Genomic DNA, 17,521 nt, shown 5'->3' on the forward strand with positions numbered 1-17,521 from the left:
ATGGGTGCGTGGAATGCACTGCCAGCGAAGGTGGTGGACTCATTTAAGTGACTCTTGGACAGGCACATGGACAACAATAAATTGAAAGAGTGTAGGTTAGGTTGATCTTAGATTAGGATAAGTGGTTGGCAGAATATAGTGCGCCGAAGGGCCTGTACTATGCTGTACTGTTCTGTGTTCTACATTTGGAGGTCAAAAGTGCTTTCTGGTTGGTGTGGGGGAATGGTTAGGATAAGAGAGTGTGGGTGATGGGGTTGGGACGGGGTATGGGAGGGGGATGTTGTTCGAGTAAACCTCAAATGTTACCATCACCATGCAGAGTCTTGTGGTGGAGGTTTCGGGATGGTGCATTGCAGTTGGGTCATCTGAGGTGGGCGTAGATGCAGGTCAGCTCAACTGGATAACTGAAGGCGAACTGAATGTTCATGCCTTGCGATAGGCGAGGGTGTGAAGGACAAAGGCTCTGTGTGTGCGGGGAGACTTTTTGCACATGGCTCACAAGGACCCTGAAAAAGAATTTTGCCTTCACCTTCCTGCAGGTGTCTGACTCCAAAGGAAATGGGATGTCTCTCAAAAGATGATGGGGGAATTGGGGGTGTACAAGCTTAAGGAATATTGCAAATAAACCACATCAGACATGATTGAAGTGTGGGTGAACTGTATTAACAATCACAGCGCACCCTGTAAGCACTGATGGTTCAGAACTTCTCAATGTTTCTTTTTCCAACAGCTTTTTCTCTGTGCTCCCCTGACATCTATAGCAGGGGTGGAAGCGGCCTGCTGAGCCTGTTGCCTTGGATGACCTCGGCAACCATCCTCTGGAGCTCTGTGGCTTGAAGGGCTTCAGCTCACTCTGTGATCACTGAGGACGAGGCTGAAGGGGCCTCCAGGCAAAGGGGATTCGAAACGGCCAGACACGATAGACTCCTGAGCGGCCCCCTTGGTCGTCCGCTGCCTGGACCTGTTTATGGCGAGTTTCGTCAGGCCCAGGAGCAGGTTTGATTATCCCATGATGTATTTTGGGGTCAATCAACTAAATAGTAGAACAGAAATTAACTGAATCAACGAAAAGGGGCCGCTCCTAAAAATCAAAAAGAGCTCAGCCCAAAAAGAACGAGGAACGGAAACTTAAAAACATTAAATCAAAATGTAAAAACTTGGGTCGATAAAGCAATCCAACCCTGCGGTGCCCACCAGACACGGAAGGCCTCAGGTGTGTCCGCGGACACCACATGCTCCCTCTCTAGGGACATCTGACTGCGAATGAAGCCGTGGAAGAGGGGCAGACAGTCCGGTCTGACTCTTATCTTGACTCCATCCTTGCTCCTCTAGTCCACTCCCTCCCCACCTACATCCGGGATTCCTCTGATGCCCTGCGTCATATTGACAGCTTCCAGTTCGCGGGCCCTAACCGCATTCTATTCACCTTGGATCTGCAATCTCTCTACACTTCCATCCCACACCAGGATGGCCTGAGAGCTCTTCACTTCTTTCTCGAAAAGAGGCCCGGACAATTCCCATCCACCACCACTCTCCTCCGCCTGGCTGAACTCGTTCTATCTCTCAACAACTTCTCCTTTAACTCATCCCACTTTCTCCAAATCAAAGGTGTAGCAATGGGTACCCGCATGGGTCCTAGCTACGCTTACCTTTTTATGGGGTATGTGGAACATTACTTGTTCCAGGCCTACCCGGGTCCCCTCCCACAACTCCTTTACCGATACATTGATGACTATTTTGGTGCCGTGCCATGCTCTCGCTCGGACCTGAAAAAATTCATCAACTTCGCTTCCAGTTTCCACCCCCTCCATCACTTTCACCTGGTCTATCTCAGACACTTCCCTTCCCTTCCTTGATCTTTCTGTCTCCATTTCCAGCAATAGACTATCTACTAATATCCACTACAAGCCCACTGACCCCCACAGCTATCTGGACTACAGCTCTTCGCACCCTACACCATGTAAGGACTCCATCCCTTTTTCTCAGCTCATTTGCCTCCGTCACATTTGTTCCGATGATGCCACTTTCCAAAATGGTGCTTCGAAAATGTGTTTCTTCTTCCTACCTACAGTTGTTGACAGGGCCCTCAACAGTGTGCGGTCTATCTCCCGCGCCACTACCCTCGCCCCCTCCTCTCCCTCCCAGAACAAGGATAGAGTCCCGCTCGTTCTCACATTTCATCCCACCAGCCTCCATATGCAAAGCATAATCCTCCGCCATTTTCGTCAACTCCAGCGTGATGCCATCACCAAACACATCTTCCCTTCACTCCCTCTGTCAGCATTCCGCAGAGACCGTTCCCTCCGAGATAATCTAGTCCACTCCTCCACCATACCAAGTACCCCTCCCATCACCCATGGCACCTTCCCATGCAATCGCAGAAGGTGGAACACCTGCCCCTTTACCTCTTCCATGCTTAACATTCCTGGCCCAAAACACTCATTCCAGGTTAAGCAGTGTTTACATGTTTTATCTGTCTGCAAATATCAGTGTCTTGTCCAATAATATATGTTACTTTCAGTACACATAAAATGCGCCACACTGTGAGCCAAACTGATAATCTTGAATGGGGGTCAGCATAATTCTTAGAACACTGAGGATTATTTAACAAATGTTTTACAATCGCGGAATCACATTGGACACTGTGTTATGGGTTTTACGAGCATGGGCTAGTTGGATATTGCCTGTACTTTGCCCACTACAAACAATGAAATGAAATGAAATGAAAATCGCTAGCAGAAAGTTCCGTATGTTTGATACTATCCACCAATCTTTAGGATGCTTAGCTTACATACCTGGCATCACATTGGCACTGAAATTCAAAAACCATATGCCATAAAATAAATTTGTTGCCTCCCCTGGATTTGTATTCTTGCAGAAAGTTCTGATATGTGCGAAACAAAAGGTATTGGCCGGGATTCTCCGAGCCCGTGTCGGATCGGAGAATCGGCGGTGATGCTGGAAATTCCCGCCCCGTCGCTCCGATGCCGGGACGCGATTCTCTGGAGACCGGAGAATCAGCACCAGTTGCGCGTGCGCGGTCGACCGGCCGAGTTCCCGTCATGAATCACCGGCGTGGTTCCAACCTGGTACCACACGGCGGGAGCTCGGATCCGCGGTCGCAGTGGCCGTCCTGGTTGGGGGGGGGGCGATCAGGCTCCGCGGGGGGGCTGCATGATAGCCAGGCCCACGGTCGGGGGCTACCGATCGACGGGTGCGCGCGATTTGGAGGGGGCCTGCCTCCTTCCGTGCGGGCCATGTTGCGTGGCGCCAGCATGGCTGAAATGGTTACCACGCACATGCATGGACCCGCGCCGGCAGTGTAGGGCTGCCTATCCGCGCCGGAACAGCATGCAGCACTCGGGCACCGTGCTGGCACCCTGTGGCCCACTGAATCGCTGGGCCAAGAGGCCTGTTGACGCCGCCATGAAACACTGTGGTGTTTATGCCGGTGTCAACACTTGACCGGGATATTGGAGAATTCTGGCCACTGTGTCTCTTTTTACAGCAATACTCAAGTGCTTGCTTTATTTAATTCTTGTGTTTGGAACATTATTGTGACATGTAGGGGCAGCAGGGTAGCATGGTGGTTAGCATAAATGCTTCACAGCTCCAGGGTCCCAGGTTCGATTCCCGGCTGGGTCACTGTCTGTGTGGAGTCTGTACGTCCTCCCCCTGTGTGCGTGGGTTTCCTCCGGGTGCTCCGGTTTCCTCCCACAGTCCAAAGATGTGTGGGTTAGGTGGATTGGCCATGCTAAATTGCCCGTAGTGTCCTAATAAAAGTAAGGTTAAGGGGGGGGTTGTTGGGTTAAGGGTTACGGGTGGATACGTGGGTTTGAGTAGGGTGATCATGGCTCGGCACAACATTGAGGGCCGAAGGGCCTATTCTGTGCTGTACTGTTCTATGTTCTATGATTCTTTCAGTTAATAACTGGGAATTCAAACACTCTACATCGACACTGTTTACCGGGTATACGTCCTGTGTACTGAATGGCAGTTAAGAACAGGAACTCTGGCAATTTTTCCCTTTATTGTGACTCTGCTGCCATTGTGGCTCCTGTGATCAACTCAATCAGTCTAGACCAAGAATGAACAACTCTAAACCATTTGTCATGTCTATATATCCTATGATTATGGGTCCACTGTGGAAGTCTAAGTTAAGCAGGCAAGGTATAGCATCTTATCTATACTATGTGCATCAGGTAGACAGCAGGGGATAGTGAGCAGGGTATGGGAAACAGGGGATGAGGTGTGGGAGACAAAGAGCAGGGGTAGGAATTAGCATGCAAAGAGTGGAGGCAGAGAGGTGGAGCAGAGAGAATGAATCAGGAAGTGAGAAACAGTGAGGAGCAGGGAGCAGGAAAAAGGGAACAGTGGGGATTGAGGAGCAGGGAATGGACAGCAGGTGGCAGCACTATGGTTGTGTGGTAGGCTATATTAGGGGTATCGTGGTACCTAAGTGGGATGTAACTTATACTGTAGTATGAGTGGTAGAACCTGCCTGCTGGTTCCGCCCAGCAGGTGGAGCATAAGAGTCTGTGTTTCACCCACAGCAGTCATTCTGTACCGGAGCTGCTGGGGTAACTACTTGTTCAATCAATTGGACTACATTCCTGCTTCAGTAGTGATTGATCGTGCATCAAGTTGATCCTCTATTCAATGGACAGGCCACGCAAGGCCCAAGCCACGTGACACCCTTATTGTAGGAAATTGGCACAATGTCTGCCATTCCAGGAGTCAGGGTGTGGCTCTGTGTTCTTGTAAAGTGGAGTCTATTGGGAAGTAATTCACTTTCATTTACCTGAATGACGCATTGACAATAACTGAACAAAGTTCAACTGCAGTAAATCCTGTTATTTCTTTCCCTGTGTGGACTTTGGTACAATAAGGCAATGTGTTCAGTGTCTTACAGCTAGAGACGTTCCGTCTAGGCTTAAGCATCGTACAGAGTGAATAAATTCCCGTGGTGGGCCCAAGCTGAACGGAATCTGCATTAAAACAGCTGATTAGGAGAAAGTAGGTATTTCAGATCTCAGAGCTAGTGTTGGGGATGATTGGTATGGGCTGGTGTTAGTGGGTGTGGGAAGCTGAGACAGAGGCTGTCCTTACTCCTCCGGATTCTGTCCAGAAACAATTTAGTGTTACTTTTGTGTGTCGTTGAGTTTGAAACAACAGAGGAGGAGTTTTGATAAAGCGAAGGGGTTCACTGTGCCCAGACTGTGTTCAGAAATGCACTGAACCTACTTGGAGTAAGTAAGCTGAAGTTTCCCGTTCGGATTATTGGTAACTGTCAGAGTAAAGTGTTGAGAGAGTGAGTCGAGGGTGGTTCAAACAAGATGAGCAATAGGCTTCAACTGGGTGAAGGTGGGTAAGGGACAGTGTTGACTTGATTGGTTAGTGTGTGGGTTGGAGTGATCAGTGAAGTAAATGAACTCATTCAGAACAGGAGTAAACCAGGTTTGTCTGAAATGAGGGAAATGGTGACATTTGGAAAGCAATAATGTATGATTGCTCTCTCAGCTAAGGAGGACGTGAAACAAGACAGGATTAAATCATGCAGCGAGGGACATTTGTGAGGATAGGGCCAAGCTCAACTGGGATACTCTCCATAGTGGAATAGCTCTTTGACACACAGCTCAGATTAACATTTGATGAATAGATGAGACACTGAAGTGCAAACATCAAAAGCCTTCAAGAAAGAGGTGTGAGGGTGAAGTTGTGGATGAACAAATAGATAGGAAGTAGTGGGTGTTGGCTGGGTGGCTGTGTGACAGCAAGAGACTCACAGTTACCATTCCTGTCATTAGCTGCTCAAAGCACCGTGGGATCAGAGGATATTTGCAACCAGCAAGGGACGAAGAGCAACAGTGGAAATGGTGAGTTCTGGGCAGTGTGCCTTTTCACTCAGTAATTATGGGGTGTTTAATTGTTCCAGCAATGATACTGGGTGTTTTATAAATCACAATAATGCACAGGTGACCTCCCTGGATTAAATTGTCTCCTTTCCACCTGTCCTGATGGTGCTGAAGCAGAACACTTGGACAAAGCGGAATGGCCATGACAGGGAAATGGGCAATGCTGTTGGAGTTTTATTTCTGAGGAAAGTGACGGATGGAAATTTACTTCAACTAATGGCCTTCTCCATTAAACAAAAACTGACAATTTTCACAATCAATAGAGGAAGCAATTATTGACAGCAAAATAAAACCACAGCTGGTCAACAGCCATGACTACCAAAAAATATAAATAACACAATAATTCTGGATGAGCAAGGCCAAAGAGATCCTAATGTATTTTATTGTAATATCACTTGTTTATTAAATGAATCTCGGCATTTTGGGTTTCACTACCCCCTCCATCAGAGTGTTTATTCCTCCCATTGATCATTCCAGCATTGATTTTAATTTTAAACTGCGCAGAGAGAATCTGACATCAGTAAAGGGTAAAATTAGATTGGGTACAAACCATGCGTCCAACCTGAACCAAAGCCTGAATTAGATGACTGCAAAATAGTCATAGAGTTTACAGCACAGAAAGAGGCCCTTCAGCCCATCATGAAAAATTTGGAGAGTATGGGGATGAAGCAGATTACAGAGATAAGGAGGGACGAGACTTGGGGTGGGGGGTGGGGTGAGAATTTGGGAACAAGGATGAGAACTTTAAAATTGAAGCATTGCTAGGCCGGGAGCCAACAGAGGCCAGTGAACACAGGAACAAGACTTTTGATACGAGTTTTGGATGAGCTCAAGATTACAGCAAGTTACTGATAGAGAACTGAAACCAATCTAAAATGGGCTCGGCAACCAGCTATCAGTGTCAATGACCTGGAATGAAGGGAGCATGAAGTGGAACTGAGCATTCAGACAAGTCTCCTTTAACACAGCATGAGCTCATTTATCTGCCTGCCCTCCCTCAGATAGAATCAGTTTGAGTGTCAAACCGATTACGGATCAAACACTGACAGATAGGTTGTATTTGGGATTCTTTAGTTATCTTAATGATGAGATCTTGAGATGTGTATGTTTAAATAATAAAGAGAAAAAGATTAATGAAGACAAATGAAATGAAAGGAAAATCACTTATTGTCACGAGTAGGCTTCAATGAAGTTACTGTGAGAAGCCCCTAGTCGCCACATTCCGGCACCTGCTTGGGGGAGGCTGGTACGGGAATTGAACCATGCTGCTGGCCTGCCTTGGTCTGCTTTAAAAGCCAGTGATTTAGCCCAGTGTGCTAAACCAGCATCTATGTAGGATCCTGACAGTTATAAACAGGAGACTTTATAATAGAGAACAAGGAAATGACAGAGCAATTAAACAACTACTTTATTCTGTCTTCATGGAGGAAGCCACAAATAACTTTCCGGAAATGCAAAGGAACCATGGGGGAATTGAAGGAAATTAGAAATTCTTTTTTTTTTTGCCCAAATTTAGAGTACCCAATTAATTTTATCCAATTAAGGGGCAATTTATTGTGGCCAATCCACCTACCCTGCACATCTTTGGGTTGTGGGGGCGAAACCTACGCAAACACGGGGAGAGTGTGAAAACTCCACACGGACAGTGACCCAGAGCCGGATCGAACCTGGGACGTCAGTGCCGTGAGGCAGCAGTGCTAACCACTGCACCACCGTGCTGCCCATTGAAATTAGCAATTCTGAAAAAAAGCAATTAATGGGACTGAGAGTTGATAAATCCCCAGGGCCTGATAATCAACATTTCAGGATACTAAATATGGACATTTTGGTTGTCATCCTCCAAAGTTCTGTAGATTCTGGAACAGTCTTGGCAGATTAAAAGGTAATAATGTAACCTCGCTATTCAAAAAAGGGAGGGAGAAAAAAGGAGAAAACAAGAAATTACAGACCAGTTACATTAATAGTCGGCTAATGCTACAGGATGTAATAACAGGACACTTAGAAAATATCAATGGGATTGGACAAATTTAACATGGATTTATGAAAGGGAAATCATGTTTGACAAATCTACAGGAGTATTTTTTCAGGAAGTAACTCGCAGAATAGATAAGGGAGAGCCAGTGGATGTGGTGTATTTGGATTTTCAGAAAGATTTTGATGAAGTCCCACATAAAAGATTTGTACGCAAAATTAAAGTGTATCAGATTGAAAGTAATATATTGGCATGGATTGAGAATTGGTTAGTAAACAGGAAACAGAGAGTAGGAATAAATAGGTATTTTTCGAAGTGGCAGACGGTGACAAGTGGCGCTCTGTAGGGATCAGTGTTTGGGCCCCAGCTATTCACGATATACATCAATGATTTAGATGAGGGAACCAAATGTAATTAGCTGGATTTTCCAGTCCTCCAGTCGCGTGTTTCTTGGCGGCGTGCCATTTGCTGGTGGTGGATTCTCTATTCCCGCCACTTGTCAATGGGACTTCCCATTGAAACCACCCCACACTATTGCGAAACTCGCGAACGGGGGTGCACTGCCGTTGGGAAAAGAGAATCCCAGAAGCTGAAGAATTCCAGCCAATATTTCCAAGGTTGACTATTAGATGAAACTTGATGGGAATGTGAGTAGTGAGGAGGATGATAAGAGGCTTCAAGGCACTTAAACAAGCAAATAAATGACTGATGCAGTATAATGTGGATAAATGTGAAGTTATCGACTTCTGTAGGAAAACAGCATTATTTAAATGGTGATAGATTGGGAAATGTTGATGTATAAAGGGACCTGGGTGTCCTTGTACACCAATCACTGAAAGCAAGCATGCAGCAACACAAGCGGTTAAGACGACAAATGGTGTGTTGGCCTTCTTTGCAAGAGGACTTGAGTACAGGACCAAGGATGTCTTGCTACAGCTGTAAAGGATCACGGCGGGATCCCACCTGAAATATTATCTGCAGCTTTGGTCTCCTTATCTAAGAAAGGATATACTTGCCATAGAGGGAGCACAGCGAATGTTCACCAGACTGATTCCTAGTCTGGCAGGAGTGTCGCATAAGGAGAAATTGGGTTGGCTAGGGTCTGTATTCACTGGAATTTAGAAGAATGAGAGGGATCCCATTGAAATGTGCATAATTCTGACAAGGATGGTCAGACTGGATACAGGGATGTTGTTTCCTCTGTCTGGGGTGTCTAGAACAAGGGATCACAATCTCAGTATACGGGGTGGGTCATTCAGGACTGAGATGAGGAGAATAATAGAATTTACAGTGCAGAAGGAGGCCATTTGGCCCATCAAGTCTGCACCGGCTCTTGAAAAGGGCACCCTACTTAACCCCACGCCTCCACCCTCCACACTATCCGCATAACCCAGTAACCCCACCTCACCTTTTTGGACACTGAGGGCAATTTATCATGGCCAATCCATCTAACCTGCACACCTTTGCACTGTGGGAGGAAACTGGAGCCCACAGAGGAAACCCACACACACGGGGAGGATGTGCAGACTCCGCACAGACAGTGATCCAAGACTGGAATCGAACTTGGGACCCTGGAGCTGTGCAGCAACCGTGCTACCCTCTCCACTCAGAGGGTGGTGAACCTGTGGAGTTCTCTACACCAGAAGACTGTGGAGACCAAGTCACTGAATATATTTAAGAGGGAAATAGATGGCTAGCCAGCCTCTAAAGGTGTTGAGGAGCATGGGGAGAGTGCTGGTATGCGGTGTTGAAATAGAGGATCAACCATGATTATACTGAAGGGCAGGACAAGCACAAGTGTCTAGCACTGTGGCAGGGATAGTCTTCTGGACCGAACATGGTCTACATGTTTGCGCTGGATACACCCCTGGGCTTGTACCTGGTAAGAGATAGGGCCCGTTTGGCGAAAGGTTATGCCAGGGACCCACTGGGCACCGCCAGCAAAATTCCGAATGAACACTGGGTCACCGGGCGCAAACTGCCGAATTGGCCGATGCCGAGAAAACCCATGTCCCTGCCGTTCTTGTGTGCGCCGTACTTTTGCGCCAATGTCCGGGAAAACCATGCTAAGGCAGGTACAAAGTCTCCGGCCCATTAGGAGTTCTGTGGGAGCTACCCCAGTCACCGCATGGGGGGTGGTCCTATATGAAATCAAAAACCGAGCCAGTCTCGTGTCCATCGACCCGGAAGATTGCTTCTTTAGGCCTCGTTTGATTGTCTGCACTGCGCGCTCCGCCAACCCATTTGAAGCCGGGTGGTAAGGGGGGCAGAGTGGATATGGCGTATGCCGTTCATCTTCATGAACCTTGCAAACTCCGCACTTGTGAACGGAGTGCCATTGTCCGTGACCAGCACCTCGGGGAGGCCATGCGTACTGAAAGACAAACGCATCTTCTCGATTGTTGCGCAGGACGTTGTGCCTCCCATCTTATGCACCTCTAGCCATTTAGACTGGGTGTCGATTAATAGCAGGAACATGGATCCTTGAAAAGGGCCGGCGAAATCCGCATGCAAGCGCGCCCAAGGCCGCCCTGGCCATTCCCAGTGATGTAGGGCCGCGGCCGGCGGAAGCTTCCGATGCTCCTGGCAAATGGAGCAGTTTTGGGCTACCTTCTCAATGTCGGTGTCGAGGCCTGGCCACCAGACATAACTCCTGGCCAACATTTTCATTTTGGTCACACCTGGATGCCCATTGTGCAAGTCTCTCAGTATCAGCTCCTGTCCTTTTTCCGGGACAATCACACGCGTCCCCCACAAAAGGATGCCGTCTTCCACGCTGAATGTGGACAGCCTGGAGGAAAATGCCCGCAACTCGACTGGGAGCTGTCTACGCTGCCCTCCATACAGGACTATGTGCCAAACCTTTGACAGGACTGGCTCCGTCTGGGTCCACTCATGGATTTGTGATGCCATGACAGTCAAGGTGTCCATAAAATTTATGTTTGCAACCACCTCACCGGTCGTGGGGGTCGACATGGGGCCGGTCGATAAAGGCAATCGGCTTAGTGCGTTGGCATTCCCTATCTGGGTTCCTGGTTTGTGTTCCAGAGAATACTCGTATGCAGCGAGCAACAAAGCCCAGCACTGGATCCGTGCGGAAGCAATGGGCGGTATTGGCTTATCCTCTCTGAAAAGTCCCAGCAGAGGCTTACGATCAGTCACAATAGTGAAGTGGCAGCCATATACGTACTGGTGGAAACGTTTCACCGCAAAGACCACTGCCAGGCCCTCCTTCTCGATCTGCGTGTACTTTTTTTCCGCTGCAGTCAATGTGCGGGAGGCGAAAGCTATCGGCCGCTCGGCCCCGTTCTCCATCTTGTGGGACAGGACGGCCCCAATACCATACGGGGATGTATCACATGTGACGAGCAAAGGCTTTCCAGGATCATAGTGGGTTAGTAACCCAGAAGACGACAATTGTTGTTTTACCCGCCGGAAAGCAGTTTCTTGCGGCTGACCCCAAACCCAGGTGTGATTCTTCTTTAGCAGAAGGTGCAACGGGGCCAGCGTAGTTGCCAGATTGGGGGGAAACTTTCCGTAATAGTTTACGAGGCCGAGAAACGAACAAAGAAACGAAGTGTCAGTCGGGGCGGGAGCCTGTTGAATCGCGCACCACTTCTCTGCAATGGGGTGCAAACCTTCGCGGTCCACCCGACAACCCAGGTAGACTACTTCCTTCACCTGAAAAACGCACTTTGTGCGACGTAAACGGACTCCAGCCTCCGAAAAGCGTCTAAGCACAGCCTCCAAATTTTCTAAATATTCCTGCTCCGATGTCCCTGTGATCAAAATGTCATCTAAGTAAACAGCAACACCCGGTAAACCTCTCAAAATGCCCTCCATAACGCATTGAAAAATAGCGCAGGCAGAGGATACTCCAAAGGGCAAACGTGTATATTTATACAGGCCCCGGTGTGAATTAAACGTTACATATGGCCGGGAGAGAGGGTCCAGCTCCAACTGTAGGCATGACTCATATCTAATTTTGTGAACGAGAGTCCGCCTGCAAGCTTCGCGTAGAGATCCTCTATGCGAGGCATTGGGTATCGGTCGAGTCGGGAAGCTGTATTCACTGTAAGTTTATGGTCGCCACACAAGCGAACTGTGGCATCTGGCTTCATTACAGGTACAATTCGTGCTGTCCAGTCAGCGAAACGGACGGGCCTGATGATACCCAAAGTCTCCAAACGAGTGAGCTCCCCTTCTACCTTCTCGAGCAAGGCGTAAGGCACCGGGCGCGCCCGGAAATAGCGTGGCTCCTGGTTCGACTTGGATACGGGCTACAGCCCCTTTTGTTTTCCCCAAACGGGGCAGGAATACATCTGGGTATCGTCCTAGTACCTCAGTCAACCGTCCAGAAACTGTTTGGAGGATGTGCTGCCATTGCAACCGCAAATGGCGCAACCAGTCCCGACCCAACAGGTTGGGCCCATGGCCGCGCACCACGATAAGTGGGAAACGCCCCTCCTGGCGTTCATAAACAACAGGGGTCATCATAGTTCCTGCAATGTCCAATGGTTCCCCCGTATAGGTGGCCAACCTGGCCCGTGTATCGGTTAATGTAAGGGTCTGTATACCCTGCTTGATGCGGTCGAATGTCTTCTGGGCGATCACGGAGACCGCTGCGCCAGTGTCCAACTCCATCTCAAGCGGGTGACCATTGACCCGTACTGTCACTTTAATGGGGGCCACACGGGGAGCTGCCACACAATGCAGCTGCAGGCAGTCATCCTCCGTCTCCACGTCCTTGGGAGTAGGCGCCGCAGGTTCATCCAAATGAAAGGTACGGCCCCTGGGCTGGCCCCAGTTTCGGTCGGAATGACGGCGCCTCTGGCGCCCCCAGGACCGGCGTCCGCGACGGGGTCGGCGCCTAAAAGTCTGACACGGACATGGCTCCTCATCCATTGGTTCTGGAGAAGGCTCCCTTCGGGGAGGAATGTCTGACGGCCGCTGGCATCGATCCAGACATTGCCTTGCCCAAGGTACCGCAGGGGTGCAGGGGGATGCTTTCGGACGGAAGGAGTTGCGCCCCAAGGCATGCACCTCCATTCCCTGTAGCTCCTGCACTCCCCGTTCTGCGCTCTCTCGGGACAATACTATCTGAATGGTCTGTTGAAAAGTCAATGTTGGCTCGGCTAACAACTTGCTCTGGGTGGCCTCATTGTTAATACCGCAAACCAAACGGTCGCGTAACATTTCTGACAAGGTCTCACCAGTCACAGTACTCCGCAATCCTGCGTAGCCTGGATAGAAAGTTGGCAAGGGATTCTCCTGGGATCCTCTCAGCGGTATTAAACCGGTAACGTTGGACTATCGTGGATGGGGTTGGGTTAAAATGTTGCTCCACTAAGTTCACAAGTTCATCAAACGTTTTGGTGTCTGGTGCAGCTGGGTACGTAAGGCTCCTAATCACCCCAAACATATGCGGGCCGCAGGCGGTGAGCAATATGACCACCTGGCGCTCGTTTTCGGTGATGCTGTTTGCCCGGAAATAGTAACGCATCCATTGTGCGTATTGGTTCCAGCTTTCCAGCGCAGCATCAAAAACATCCAAACGTCCATACAGAGGCATGGTGTAATAGAAAACAACTTCCAACCTGTACCAACAAAAATCCAGGGAGGTGCTTTCAGCAGTGTAGACAGCTACTCACTTTAACCCTCGTCGCCAGTTTTGTGAGGGACACGAAGAATTCAGCACGAGTTTTAAGGATACAAAGAAATAACATTTATTTACAAATTAACATATATATACAACAACTTCTCTTGCTGCCAAACTCCTCTCTCTGGTTCCAAACTGGCCAGCTCTATTTATGCAGGGAGTCTGCTAATGATTTCTCCGCCTCCCTCATTGGGGAAGCTTATACTCCCACAGGACTGTGGGATTGTCATTAGTCCCCAGCCGATGGTAAGCAGGCAGGTTATAACAGGTGCAGACTTGATGGGCCTCCTTCTGCACTGTATGTTCTATGAATGGCAGAACAGGTAGAAGGGCCAAATAGCCTACTCCTGCTCCTATTCTCATAACCATTGTCGTTAGGCATTTTTGGAGGAATGGCAGTAGTATTCTGAGTTTCTGAAACTTGGCTGTCTCCATTTTTTTAAGTTCTTGCACTTCTTCAAGTTGAGTTTCTCTTTATTAACAATGTGTCTGTTCTTTTCAGACACAGCGGCCGGGATTCTCCCCTACCCGGCGGGGCGGGGGGTCCCGGCGTAGCGGAGTGGCACCAACTCTGGCGTCGGGCCTCCCCAAAGGTGCGGAAATCTCCGCACCTTTGGGGGCTAGGCCCGCGCCGGAGCGGTTGGCACCACACCGACTGGCGCCCAAACCGGCTCCAGCGGCCTTTGACGCCCGGCGCCGGGGCTGGCCGAAAGGCCTTCACCGGTTCGCGCATGCTCCGGTGCATCAGCTGCCGCTGACGTTACCACCGACGCATGCGCTGGAGGGGGATTCTCTTCCACCTCCGCCATGGTGGAGGCCGTGCCGGAAGAAAAAGAGTGCCCCCACGTCTCTGGCCCGTCGGACGATCGGTGGGCCCCGATCACGGGCCCACCGATCGTGGGTCCCTAACAATGCAAACAAGGCCCGCCCACTCATTCAGTCCACCGTTTTCCCACTAATGGCTGAGGCTCACCAGGCCTTCAACCGTATCAAGGCCGACATCTCCAAGGCCACGATGCATGTGGTCGACAAGACGCTCCCCTTCCAAGTCGAGAGCGATGCATCAGATGTCGCTCTGGCCACCACCGTCAACCAGGCAGGCAGGCCTGTGGCATTCTTTTCCCGCACCCTCCATGCCTCCGAAATTCGGCACTCCACTATTGAAAAGGAGGCCCAAGCTGTCGTTGAAGCTATGCGGCATTGGAGGCATTACCTGGCCGGCAGGAGATTCACTCTCCTCACTGACCAACGGTCGGTTGTCTTCATGTTTAACAACACACAGCGGGGTAAGATCAAAAATGATAAAATCTTGAGGTGGCGGATCGAGCTCTCCACCTACAATGACGAGATTTTGTATCGCCCCGGTAAGCTCAACGAACCCCCTGATGCCCTATCCCGAGGTACATGTGCCAGCACACAAGTGGACTGACGCCGCACCCTGCACGACGATCTCTGTCACCTAGGGGTCACCCGCTTTTATCACTTCATAAAGGCCTGGAATCTGCCCTACTCCATCGAGGAAGTCAGGGCTATCACCAAAGACTGCCAGGTCTGCGCGGAGTGTAAACTGCACTTCTACCGGCCAGACCGCGCGCGCCTGGTGAAGGCCTCCCGCCCCTTTGAACGCCTCAGCGTGGACTTTAAAGGACCGTGCTGCCCATCATTGACTTTTTCTATGTTTTCCTTCTTTTGAGTGACCTCAGATAGATTTCCTTCCTTCACAGCCATCTCCAGTCTCTGGATTTCTGTCTGCAATGCAGTTTGGGAACTATGACAATATTTTCAGGAATCTCTATTTTTGAGCCTTTTGGCTGCTTCCCAGCCATTTCTTTCATGTTCACTGAACTCTTCAACTCATGCATTTCATCACTGACATGGTCGGCAACGACCTTGTTATTTATTTGAATATTGTCTCCCTGGCTCTGGAGTCTTTTGTTGCCTTCACTCTGGGGTCTTTTGTCCTGGTGCTTTATTAGGCATTTCCCCCTCTCTCTGGGGTGTTTTGTTCCCCTCAGCGCTTTATTGGGAGTACCCCCTCGACAGAAAGCATTACCTAGGTAGAGTAGGCAAGGTAATCAAACTGGACTGCATGCCTGTAACACAGTCTGACCAAATCATATGATATCTCATAAAGTGTAGCGATCTCGATCTTGTCCTCAATGGGCATGATCCATATTTGCAGATTCAACCGAGTAGTTAGTCCCACTTTAATATGTCTGCGCTAGAGTATCCCAAGACCCAGGATCGAACGGCCTCGCCTCGAAGACCTCGACCAGGTGCTGTTTATAGAACATAGAACAGTACAGCACAGTATAGGCCCTTCGGCCCACGATGTTGTGCCAACCATTTTGGGCAGCATGGTAGCATGGTGGTTAGCATAAACGCTTCACAGCTCCAGGGTCCCAGGTTCGGTTCCCGGCTGGGTCACAGTCTGTGTGGAGTCTGCACGTCCTCCCCGTGTGTGCGTGGGTTTCCTCCGGGTGCTCCGGTTTCCTCCCACAGTCCAAAGATGTGCGGGTTAGGTGGATTGGCCATGCTAAATTGCCCGTAGTGTCCTAAAAAGTAAGGTTGGGGGGGTGGGGGGGGGGGGGGGGGGTTGTTGGGTTACGGGTATAGGGTGGATACGTGGGTTTGAGTAAGGTGACCATTGTTCGGCACAACATCGAAGGCCGAAGGGCCTGTTCTGTGCTGTACTGTTCTATGTTCTATGTTCTATTTATCCTAATCTAAGATCAACCTAACTTACACCCCTCCAATTTACTGCTGTCCATGTGCCTGTCCAAGAGTGGCTTAAATGTCCCTAATGACTCTGACTCCACCACCTCCGCTGGCAGTGCATTCCACGCACCCACCACTCTTAAGGCAGCACGGCAGCATGGAGGTCAGCATAAATGCTTCACATCTCCAGGGTCCCAGGTTCGATTCCCGGCTGGGTCACTGTCTGTGTGGAGTCTGCACGTCCTCCCCGTGTGTGCGTGGGTTTCCTCCGGGTGCTCCGGTTTCCTCCCACAGTCCAAAGATGTGCGGGTTAGGTGGATTGGCCATGCTAAATTGCCCGTAGTGTCCTAAAAAGTAAGGTTGAGGGGGGTTTGTTGGGTTACGGGTATAGGGTGGATACGTGGGTTTCAGTTGGGTGATCATTGCTCGGTACAACATCGAGGGCCGAAGGGCCTGTTCTGTGCTGTACTGTTCTATGTTCTATGTTCTTTTTGTAAAGAACCGACCTCTGACATCTCCCCTATACCTTCCCGGATTACCTTAAAATTATGTCCCCTTGTGACAACTATTTCCACCCTGGGTAAAAGTCTCTGGCTATCTACTAGAACATAGAACATAGAACAGTAAAGCACAGAACAGGCCCTTCGGCCCTCGATGTTGTGCCGAGCAATGATCACCCTACTCAAACCCACGTATCCACCCTATACCCGTAACCCAACAACCCACCCCCCCCCCCCCCCCTTAACCTTACTTTTTTAGGACACTACGGGCAATTTAGCATGGCCCATCCACCTAACCCGCACATCTTTGGACTGTGGGAGGAAACCGGAGCACCCGGAGGAAACCCACGCACACACGGGGAGGACGTGCAGACTCCGCACAGACAGTGACCCAGCCGGGAACTGAACCTGGGACCCTGGAGCTGTGAAGCATTTATGCCAACCACCATGCTACCGTGCTGCTCTCTATCCATGCTTTTCATTACCTTGTTCACCTTTATTAAGTCACCTCTCTTCCTTCTTCGCTCAAGGGCTTTCCGCAAACGTGGACCAGGCGTACCGGCACTAGGGGGGAGGTGGGGTCTCCTAGGCATTTGGGGTCCCCGGGTGGTCAGGCTCTGGGAAGGGTGGTACCCTGGCACTCCTGATGCCATTTGGGTACTGTGGCACTGCTAGCCTGGTCCTTATGAGGTGGGTTGTGAGGGGCTCAAGGATCCCCTAATTGATAAGTTGGGGTTTTGGGGGTTCTGGAGGCCGT

The 17,521-nt window shown here is 49.8% G+C and overlaps 1 protein-coding gene across 1 annotated transcript in view; it reads left to right on the top strand.

Annotated features, from left to right (window-relative positions):
* The window catches only part of myo15b (myosin XVB), a 709,406-nt gene that overhangs the window by 298,261 nt on the left and 393,624 nt on the right, over nucleotides 1-17,521 (top strand). The window contains exon 24 of the mRNA XM_038776546.1: nucleotides 5,808-5,876. Within this exon, the coding sequence (XP_038632474.1) occupies nucleotides 5,808-5,876 (69 nt within the window). The remainder of the gene's footprint in view (nucleotides 1-5,807; nucleotides 5,877-17,521) is intronic.

Source organism: Scyliorhinus canicula, chromosome 18 (assembly GCF_902713615.1).
Source record: "Scyliorhinus canicula chromosome 18, sScyCan1.1, whole genome shotgun sequence".
In the NCBI taxonomy this organism is placed as follows: Eukaryota; Metazoa; Chordata; class Chondrichthyes; order Carcharhiniformes; family Scyliorhinidae; genus Scyliorhinus; species Scyliorhinus canicula.